This window comes from Grammomys surdaster, unplaced genomic scaffold (assembly GCF_004785775.1).
Source record: "Grammomys surdaster isolate TR1022 unplaced genomic scaffold, NIH_TR_1.0 125672, whole genome shotgun sequence".
In the NCBI taxonomy this organism is placed as follows: Eukaryota; Metazoa; Chordata; class Mammalia; order Rodentia; family Muridae; genus Grammomys; species Grammomys surdaster.
In genome coordinates this window covers 956,810-967,542 of record NW_021620509.1, presented here as the reverse complement: position 1 = coordinate 967,542, position 10,733 = coordinate 956,810, and the positions used below count along the sequence as shown (strand labels likewise).

Sequence of the window (10,733 nt, the reverse complement as noted above, 5' to 3'; positions counted from 1 at the left end):
GGCTTGTTGACATCGTCGCCATGGGGACTGACGGGGGCGGGGCCCGGCCTCGGAGGCGGGGCTTGAGGCACGCAGCTCCGGCTCCCGCAGTGGCCGCCACAGCCACCGCCGCCAGGCTTATATACCGCGGCTAAATTTAGGCTGAGCCCGGAGCTCGTCCCCATCCGGGACGCGTTTCCGTCGACGCCTCCTAGCCCAGCCCTCTGTGCCTGCCGCGCCTATAAGGCCTGGGTGGGCCCGGCCACAGCACACACAGTCCCTGCCATGGCGCTCAGCGAGCCTATCTTGCCGTCCTTTGCTACTTTTGCCAGCCCGTGCGAGCGCAGCCTCCAGGAGGTGAGGGCAACGAGGGTCCCTGAGCAGCGGGGTAGCGGGGTACCAGGCCACAGGGTGCAAGGGGCGAGTACTGGAGATGACAAGGGCCGGGGTGCCGACCGCCGGCGGGGTGGGAGATCTCAGGATGCGGGGAGTTAGATTGTCGGCGGTGAGGAGTTAGACCTCAGGCTGTGGGGCAGGAGACGGGTGCGTGGGACTGAGAACACGCGCGCCGAAGGGCTGCCCTGCACCCAGTGCAGACCTTGAGGGCCTAGGAGTGAGACTGCGGTGCTGGGTAGCAGGAGGCGGCCCCGCGCTCACGTCCGGCGCCCTGTCTCTTGCAGCGCTGGCCGCGAAATGAACCCGAGGCGGGCGGCACCGATGAGGACCTAAACAGCGTGCTGGACTTCATCCTGTCCATGGGACTGGACGGTCTGGGCGCCGAGAACCCTCCCGAGCCCCCGCCGCAGCCCCCGCCGCCTGCGTTCTACTACCCGGAGCCGGGGGCCCCGCCGCCCTACGGCACCTCTGCGGCTGGCCTGGGAACGGAGCTGCTGCGCCCCGACCTGGACGCGCCTCAGGGGCCGTCTCTGCACGGCCGCTTTCTCCTGGCGCCCCCCGGGCGGCTAGTGAAAGCCGAGCCCCCCGAGGTGGACGGCGGCGGCTACGGCTGCGCGCCCGGCCTGGCCCGCGGAGCGCGCGGGCTGAAACTCGAGGGTGCCCCGGGAGCGACAGGTGCATGCATGCGGGGTCCCGCCGGTCGCCCCCCGCCGCCCTCGGACACGCCGCCGCTCAGCCCCGACGGCCCCCCGCGCCTCCCGCCCGGTCCCCGCAACCCGTTCCCGCCGCCCTTCGGCCCCGGCCCCAGCTTCGGCGGCCCCGGCCCCGCGCTGCACTACGGGCCGCCCGCGCCCGGCGCCTTCGGTCTCTTCGAGGACGCGGCCGCGGCGCTGGGCCTGGCTCCCCCTGCCACGCGCGGTCTCCTCACGCCGCCCTCGTCCCCGCTGGAGCTGCTGGAGGCCAAGCCCAAGCGCGGCCGCCGCTCCTGGCCCCGCAAGCGCGCCGCCACGCACACTTGTAGCTACACCAACTGCGGCAAGACCTACACCAAGAGCTCGCACCTAAAGGCGCATCTGCGTACGCACACAGGTGGGCGCCTGGCCTCACTCCCGGGAGCTGCGACAGGGGAATGGCTGCGAGTTCAGGCTAGGTTACGGAGAGAGACCCTGTGCATCCTCCGGAAGGGAAATGGATACTGTCCCCAGAGTCTATGACCCTGGCAAGGGGGTGTGGCAGTTTAACGGGTTGGCTATGGGGACTCGGATCTCAGGAATTCGGGTCAGTGCAGGTTTATTAAGGCCTATGCGGGACATATTTAAAGAAGCTGGGGATGGCTGGACTGGGGCTTAGCTGGCCAACTAACATCCCCAGCACTGCATATAAAGCCTGGCATGGTGGCCTGAGCCTGTCCTCTCAGCACTGAGCAAGAGAATCAGGAATTCAGACCTAGTCTCAGAATGTTAGGGGAGGGGTGCACCTGAGCCTGCTAGTGGTCAGCTTCAGGAGCCCAAGGTTCTGCTTAGATGTGGGGGGAGATGAGAATGGAAAGAGAGGGGGCAGTGCTATCGGGTGCTGGGTGCCCGGAACAGGCTTTCGGGGAAATTGAGGTTCAATGTCATTCCTCTCTGCTGCAGGCGAGAAGCCTTATCATTGCAACTGGGACGGCTGCGGCTGGAAGTTCGCGCGCTCCGACGAGCTTACCCGCCACTACCGCAAGCACACAGGTCACAGGCCCTTCCAGTGCCACTTGTGCGACCGGGCCTTTTCCAGGTCTGACCACCTGGCCCTGCACATGAAGCGACACATGTAGCCTGGGTCGATTCGGCTAGCCCATACGCGACAGTGGCGGGTTCCACTAGCCGGGCACGGCCTCTTTGTAAACTGACTGCTATTTATTGGACCCTGAGGATGGAGCCGGACAAGTGTGGCCACAGGAAAATGACTCTGCCACCAGTTCTGGCCTCCACCGTGACTGAAGGCCCCAGGGAAGAAGACAGGAGCCTGTGAAGAATGTTTTCAAAATGGTGCAATAATTGACTTATTTCCCTCGGGTCCCCACTAGAGGATCGAGGCTGGATGCCTTGTGAGAAACGCCTTTGAGTTTACTGTCCCCAACGTTTTTATAATGTTGTATATATAAGTGACTGGCAGACTGTGTTACTATAAGGGAGACGATGGCATCTCTGCCGCCTGCTTCGTTTTTATAAGACTTTTTTTTAATTAAAGTTTTGGATCTTTGGAGGAATCACGGTCGTGCTGGGGATGGGGGAGGCCCTGAGGGGACAGGGAGCAGCGCCTGTGGCCAAGGTTACCAGCTGCAGCCCCCAGCTGCCAGGCCTGTGGGTTCTCTATAAATGTAAACATGCTGTTTTAGGATTGAGCACAGGTTATTTTAAGTCTGCTACTTTGAGCCATAATTTGCCCCCCTCGTATCCCAGAGCTGGGAAAAACGTTGGTTCCACTGATGTGGCCATTCCTTTTTTAGAAAGAAAACAGAAAATTAAAAACCTTTTCCTGGTACCTTCTTGGGGTTTAGCCAAACTTGTGGAGTATGTAGGTGTTACTGTGTGTGTGTGTGTGTGTGTGTGTGTGTGTGTGTGTGTGTGTTTCCAGCAGGGTTTCTCTGTAGCCCTGACTGTCCTGGAACTCAGTCTGGTCTCGAACTCAGAGATCCACCTGCCTCTGGCTCTGCCTCCTGAGTGCTGGGACTAAAGGCATGCTCTCCCTCCAGGCTCAGTTCTCTTTCCTTAATATGTAAACTAGGCTAGTGCAAACTCAGTTCCCTTTGCCTCTGCCTCTCAGATCTTGGTATTGGTCTTTTTATAGGGTAAAATCCATGGTATAAGCTTTTTTTCCCCTTCGTTTTCAGGTGTTTTTTTCTCCTTTTTGTATTGCGTTTATTTTTCTGTGTTCTGGAGGGTTACACAACCTGCAGCGTACTGAAGTCCCGAGAACGACTTCAAGAGCTGCTCTGCTCTGAGGCTCGCTCGCTTGTGGGATTCACCTCTGGACTTGAGGCTGCAAGCACTCTTACGCAGCTGAGCCAGCTCAGGGTCTCCCTCCCCACGGAGAACAGTTATATTTGAGTATGGTGACGTGTGACACCTGACTCTGCTTTTTGTCATTTTGGACAGGCTGGGATGACACGTCCCTCACGCCCACCATGGACACAGCAGTGGCAGTTGTGTCGTCACTCACCTGTGCTGTGTAGGAGAATAAGACTCAACTGTCATGCCTGTGGGCATCCAGCCTCCCTTTCGTTAGCCTCTGCCCAGGGCCCCAGTAACCATGGCTACTGACAGTTGCCCAAGTTACTTCCAGAAAGTGAAAACCCTTAGGTAGAGCCCAGTTTTAAAGCACTCTCACCCCAGTTGCGACAGCAGCACGGATTTCCTCCCTCTCTCCGTCTTCCCCCTCCCACGGTGACCCTGGAAACAGCTGACAACTCTTTGGTAATCTGTGAAAAGCAGAAATGAGGATGGTAATGTGATTCATATTTTGAGAGTTAATACTGAGGCTCACTTCCACTGCAGAGGAGGGTGGGTGAGCTCTCTGTGCCCTTTATGAACCACTTCTGCAAAACTCCGGAGCCCCAAGGTGGCCTCTCCGCCTGGGCGTGAGCGGGGTGGGGGAGGAGGGAGCGGAGCTCCTTGCTGGAGCTTGTCCTAGAAGAAAATGCTCTCAAGAGAGTGTTTGTTTTTGTTTGGTTTTTACCTTTTGTGGCGATGTGTGCTGTGGTAGTGCCAGCATCGTGGCCCTAGACCTGCACTACTGTGCTCCCATGATTTAATCATCTGGGCTGTGTTGATTTGGCTTGCTTTGCTGGGGCACAGTGGTCTGCCTCTGAGCCACACCCTCAGCATGGAAATAACTACTTGCATGGCCCTACGCCTCCCCCATAACGCTGCCTGAAACTAGAACCACGAACCTTTTTTTTTTTTGCTCTCAGGTAGCCTAGGTTGGTCTCAAATTTACTACATTTCTCTGTTCTCAGTCCAGGGTAGAGCTATATTTATTTTTTCTTGGAGAACACCTCCAGCTATCCCCTGCAGGACTCTGAGGCCAGTAACAGGCCAACTGGGAAGCCACAAGGCACAGGACAGCTTGCTTCCTGTGTGATGCCAATGGATGGAGACACCTCCAGCATGCTGCTTGGCAGCAGTGTACCCACGGGCCAACCCAGAGACATCTGGCCTCTGTTCTCCCCACTCAGATAAGGGTTAACTTCTGTGTACTCTGGACTCTGAAGGAGACCCACTTAAGACATTTTCAATTGTCACCCTTAAGGTTCCAGTAGATGGTATCTAAATGACATCCCCTGCCTTCCTCGGAGACACTCTCAGACTCGCTGTGAGTCAAGCAGAGGGAGAGCACTCTGCCCTGGGTGCTAAACAGGAGCATGCCATCCAGAGAGGTGCGAAGAAAACTTCAATTACTATTCTTGGGAATTCTGGGAAGAGATAGGACATTCAACCATTTCCATCTGGAAAAGTTAACCACAGCCTTGTTTGTGTCTGTTTTTTGTTTTACTTGTTTGCGACAGGGTCTATGTAGCCCTGACTGACTTGGAAATCACTACAGCAGGCTGGACAGCACAGAAGATCCACCTGCCAGTGCCCCCAGAATGTTGTGACTAAAGGCATGTGCACCAGGCAGGGCCTTAGAGGAAATGTGAACTCTGAAGGGTCAGCGTGCTGGCTCAGTGAATAAAGGCAGTTGCTGCCGAGGCCGTCCCACCTGAGTTCTATTCCTGGGGCTCAAACAGTGGGAAGAGCAAACTAGGTTCTACAGTTATACTCTGGCCTCCATCTTTATGTCCATACAAAATAAATATATTAAATGTAATAAAAATAACATTAACTATTAAAAAAAACCCTTCACATTCTATAACCCACCCAACCCAACCTTACTTATTTTGTCGGTGGGGTGGAGTAGGCCCTGATTCATAGCTGAATTGCTTTCACAAAGCCGTAGTTACTGGTGTAGCCTTTCTTCTCTCCAGAATGAGAAGCAGTTTTTGTTTTTCCCCTCTGTCTCACCCCCCCATCCTTGGTAATGTTTCATTTAGATATTCTAGAGAGTGCTTATGCAAATAGATGCTGAGGTTACATTTGGCCTCTTGTGTTCTTTCTAGTATTCTCTAATACAACCGCATGGCGTTTATAACGTGTCAGCTATTCTAAATCACCTGTTTGCACGTGCCTGCGGAGGCTGAGCTCAGTGTTGGAATCCTCTCATCTCTCCACCTTATTCAATGAGACAGGGTCTCTAAGTCAACCCCATCTCACCGATGGTCAGGCTAGCCAGCTTGCCCTGGGGATCCCGTCTCTGCCTTCTGTGGCTACAATTGAAGGCGGGTTACACCTCCGTGCTGCGTTCACATGGGTGCTGGGCATCCAACTGCACTCGCTTTCACGTCTGAGCCATCTCCCCAGCTCCCACTCCAGCACTTTATAGCAAACATCTGAGAGCCCACAGGATGCAGTATGGACAGAAGGGCCCTGCACACTGACCCGTGATTGTCTAGGGCTGGACTTCAGATGGTCCCCAAGGCAGGGTCACACAGGGGAGGAGGGATGAAGATTTTAATATGCTTCTGCCTCCAGCTGGGTGCAGGCATGGAGATGAAAGAAGATCCCACTGCATTTCCTGAGTTTATGGGGCCCTGAGGGGTGTTGTCAGCAGGGAGAGTCCCTGACTCAGCAAGGAGCCCAGCAACTCTGCAGTCTCCCCACAGCTCAAAATAACTGGCTGGCCCAAAGGCACAGGCGAGTATCTGGTCCCCTGTGCCTATCTGTGCCAATGACTCTCCATTGCAACTTGATTGACGGTCAATCTCTAGGACCTGAGTGTTGAGTAGAGCCCCCGTTCCCTATCCCAGCTACCTGTCAGGTTCCCAACTCCAGCCCCCCACAAGCTATCCCCTGCCCACCCCAGTTACCAGAAGGTGGCATCTCCTATCCCTTAGGGTTCGGATGAGATCCTCAGGGACATAACAGAATGGTTAGGAGTGGACCCATCATAACTTGACCAGATGAATGACCAATGTGGTCATTCATTCAATGTGGACTGAAGCAGGATGATTGCTGCAAGTACAAAGTGAGCCTGGGCTACAGAATCTGTCTCCAAACAACCAGAAGAGCCAGGTATGGTGGTGCTCACCTCTCCTCCCAGCACTCAGGAGACAGAGGCAGAGACTCAGTCACTTCAGGGGCACCTTCACTACATAGAGAGGGCAAGGCCAGTGGCTTCTCCTTCCCTCTTTCCCTTCCTTCCTTCCTTTCTTCAGACAAAGTGGCTCAGGCTAGCCTTAGACTCAGCTGTCCTTCCTTTAGCCTCCTGTGTACTGGGGAGCCCAGGTTCCCTTTCTCTCCTCATCACTCACCCACTCAGCACTTATTCCCGAGGCCTCAGCCTCATGTCCCCTGCAGCCATCACTGGGAGTCAGGAGTGACGCTCACACCTGTGACCCCTCGAGACTCCAGGCACAGGCATGCTGGACTTCCTCAATGGATCTACGTCCTGTCCTCTCAGCAAGCCTAGGAGAACATAACACCACTCTCACTGTGCCGTCCTGGCTGTCCTGAAACTCACACTGTCAGCCGGCTGGCTTCCAACTCCAGAGATCCACGTCTCATACCTCTTCAGTGCTGGGACTGAAGGAGCACATGCACATGCGGGTGCCCATAGATCCAGAGGGAGCACTGGATCCCTGGACCCGGAGTCACTGGACCCGGAGTCACTGGACCTGGAGTCACTGGACCTGGAGTCACAGATGGTTGTGAGCTGCTATGTGGGTACTGGAAACCGAATCTTAACAGCCAGTTCATCTCTCTAGCTCCAGTTAGTTTTTGAGACATGATATCACTATGTAACCCAGATTGGCTTTAAACTTCCCATCCTCCTGCCTCAGCTTCCTGAGTGCAAGGGTGGCAGGTATGTTTTACCATGCCTGGTCTCCCTATATTTTATTTTATGAATTAATTTTTGCCTTTCTCTCCCCAACCCTCTCTGTAGGTTTGGCTGCAAGCTCCTCTTCCTACAGAGCCATCTTGCTGACCCCGTTCTGGTACTGGGTTCCGAGTACAGCCACAGGCAACTGGTGTGAAGGTGGGTGGAAAAGCAGAACTCTGGCTTTCAGTCAAACCGTCTGCATATCCATTCCTAAGCTTAGAAATATCCGGCAGCTCAGGTACCACCATGTCCAGGTCCCCATTTCCTGGAAGCCTCACCCCTACCCCTCCCTGTGTGCTCTTTCTAGACTCTGAACATCCAGCAGATATGCATTTTCCAGGAAAATTTCTACCAGGGTAAGACAGACTAAGAGGCTGTGATCCTGGGTCCCTGGGACACTTAGGCCTCAGAGCATTCCCTGGAAAGCAAAAGCAGTGAAGGTGTGACTCAGATCTCAGCCCCAGACCGAGGCCCAAGGAGACACCTGCCAGCTCAGGTCCTGGACTGAGCCGTCTAAATAGCCCAAAGCTAGAACTGGCCAGAGGGCTCTCTGTCCAGGAATGCAGACACCTACATGTCTGACAGCCAGAACCACTTCTTTGTGATTCACTGGGACACGGCGCCTCAGCGGCTCCCCTTGCAGGTGTGTGTGAACTTCCCAGCCCCTGAGATGCCACCACTGCCTCCAACCTGGGCCCTTTGTCTGACGCAGTCATGGCTCTTGACCTCTCGCCCCAGGACAGGTTTGCTTTCACGTGTTCTCCATGCCAGTCTGTCGACACATTTACTGAGTGTGGATTCCACAGTGCATCCTACAGTCTATCTTTGAGGGGTCTCCGTGTCCACGGAGCAGTGATCTGTGCTTCCTGGGGTAGGCTGTTAGGGGAGACGTCTGTTTGTGCAACTTCAGGGAGGGAGGTCAGCACAGCAGGAATATATTCCAAGGGCTGCAGAAGTGGGTGGCACTAGGGAGCAATGGAGGGACCAGGGGAGAGGGTGGGCATCACCTTGGTGTCCAGGAACAGGGTTCTTCTGGGATGACCTTTAGCTGGGAGGGGCCCCTTCTTTCCTCACTGGCCCATCACTCTTGCCCTTGTGTATCAAATACTCTAGATTTTGGGGAGAATGCCTTGTTGGTTCTGAGCTGAAGCTCTGTGAGTAGATACTAGGCCAAGTTCCTGCCAACACAGAGAGCAACTGTGCAAAGACTTTTGAAACTAGGGAGGAGCTAGCTAGGGATGAGGGCATAGAAAGCCCCTCTCAGCTTGTGCCTGTGAAAGCTTTCTCTTTTTAAAAGTTTATTTATTTACTTTCCATCCCGGTATCTGTCCCCCTCTCCCATCCCCTGCCACCTCTTGCAGCTCCTCCCCTCATTTTTTAAAAATAGTACTAGAGATGAAACCCAAGACATCACTCCTGCTAGACAGGTGCTCTGAGACTGCGCAGTGCCCACAGCCCCTCACTGGGGGGATTCTAGGCAGGGCTCCACCCCTGAGCCACGCCCCAAGCTTTTCACTTTTAAATGAACGGTTTATTTTTACTTTTACCCATGGATGTCCAGAAAGTGGGGTTTCATCCCTCAGAGCTCAAGTTACAGATGCTTTTGAGTTTCTAGATGTGGGTGCTGGGATCAGAACCCCAGTCCTCAGACAGAACAGAGGTTCGCCGGCTGAGCCGCACCCTGCACCTCTTCCCTTTTCATCCTGAGGGAACCCTGGTCTCCTTCCTGGTCCTTGCACTTTTTTGTTACTGTGGTTTGTAGCCAGTCTTTTGCTACTTTGTGAGTTTTTTTTTCTTCTGCCTTTCTCCACTCTATCTCCTCTGCCCTTTCAGCACCCTAACACTAGATAGAAGAGAAAAAAGGATAGAGGGAAGAGAGGAAAGAAATTCCTGAATAAAGTCAGGGCTTGGAAAGGAGCAACATTATCCTTAGACTACCTGCTGACTGGGGCATGGAGTCCCTTACAGCAAGTTTAATCTTCAGCATCATGATATCTAATTTCTTCTTGTTGTTGTTTCTTCTTTGTACACAAACTTAACAAACCGTAACCACCACCAACAACCCATCCCTCTCAGGGCCCTAGCTTTTATACACTCTCTGAAACCCCCCCAGAATTCCAAATATCATATAATCACAGAAACTATCTGCAGCTGGCAAAAGCTAAAGCACAAGGCACCTTATGGTCAGCTGCTATGAACAGTCCAAAGCAGCTCCATGTCCCACATCTGGAATTAAAATAAGAGCACATTCCTATTTCTATTTTTAAAGAAACAAAAATTCTCACTACATTGGTTAAAAAACATATCATAAAACCTGACATCGTTTTTTGACTCGTTCCAGGATGGTGATGTAACTCAGGGCTTCCTCAGGACCTGCACCATCCTCAAGTGCACATTTCCGTGGTGCTGAGCTATTATTATGCAACCACCACCACCCTCCAGCTCTAGAACTTTCTCACCTCCCAAACTGAAACTGCTTTTTTTTTTTAATGACAAGCTTTCACATAGCCCAGGCTGGCCCTGAACGCCTGATTCTTGCCTCCCCTTAAGAGCTGGAATGACAACCATGTCCAGATTCACTCAAGTCTGCCCCTCTCCAGCCCCAGGTACCTACCATTTCTACTTCCTGTTTTTGTCAGCATGCTTCTCCAGGGAGTGCCTGTAAGTGGAGGCTGGGTATTTCTGTATTGAACTGCATAACTAAGCACAAGAGCCCTGGTCTGCCTGGAACATCTTACATAGACCAGGCTGGCCTCCCTGCACAAAAGCATGCATGCACTACCACACCCAACATGTTAGAGTATGCTGAGCAGGCCTGGTAGTGCACAGCTGTCATTCCAGCACTGGGGAAACTGAGACACGAAGATCAGCAGTTAACTCCTAGCTACGTGAGAACCTGTTTCTAACAAGTCCACATAAAAAAGTAGCTTTGAGCCGGGCGTCGGTGGCGCACGCCTTTAATCCCAGCACTTGGGAGGCAGAGGCAGGTGGATTTCTGAGTTCGAGGCCAGCCTGGTCTACAGAGTGAGTTCCAGGACAGCCAGAGCTACACAGAGAAACCCTGTCTCGAAAAACCAAAAAAAAAAAAAAAAGTAGCTTTGGCCAGGTGGTGGTGGCTCATGCCTTTAATCCCAGCACTTGGGAGGCAGAGGCAGGAGAATCTCTGTGAGTTCGAGGCCAGCCTGGTCTACAGAGTGAATTCCAGGACAGCCAGAGTTACACAGAGAAACCTTGTCTCAAAAAAAGAAAAAAAAAGAAAGAAAAAACACAGGCTAATCATTTGGTTACTTGGGAGGCTGAGGCAAGAGGATCACAAGCTCAAGCCCCTACCTGGATAATTTAATGTTACTCTGTCTCAAATTTTTTAATTTTTTTTTTTTTTTTTTTTTTTTTTTTTTTTTTTT

The 10,733-nt window shown here is 53.3% G+C and overlaps 1 protein-coding gene across 1 annotated transcript; it reads left to right on the top strand.

Moving 5' to 3' along the window:
- The first annotated feature begins 216 nt into the window (after nucleotides 1-216).
- On the top strand, nucleotides 217-2,895 carry Klf2 (Kruppel like factor 2). The gene is made up of 3 exons (XM_028787755.1): nucleotides 217-336; nucleotides 660-1,464; nucleotides 2,010-2,895. Exons 1-3 carry the CDS (start codon nucleotides 265-267, stop codon nucleotides 2,183-2,185), a joined length of 1,053 nt encoding a protein of 350 aa, XP_028643588.1. The 5' UTR covers nucleotides 217-264; the 3' UTR covers nucleotides 2,186-2,895.
- The last annotated feature ends 7,838 nt before the right edge of the window (nucleotides 2,896-10,733 follow it).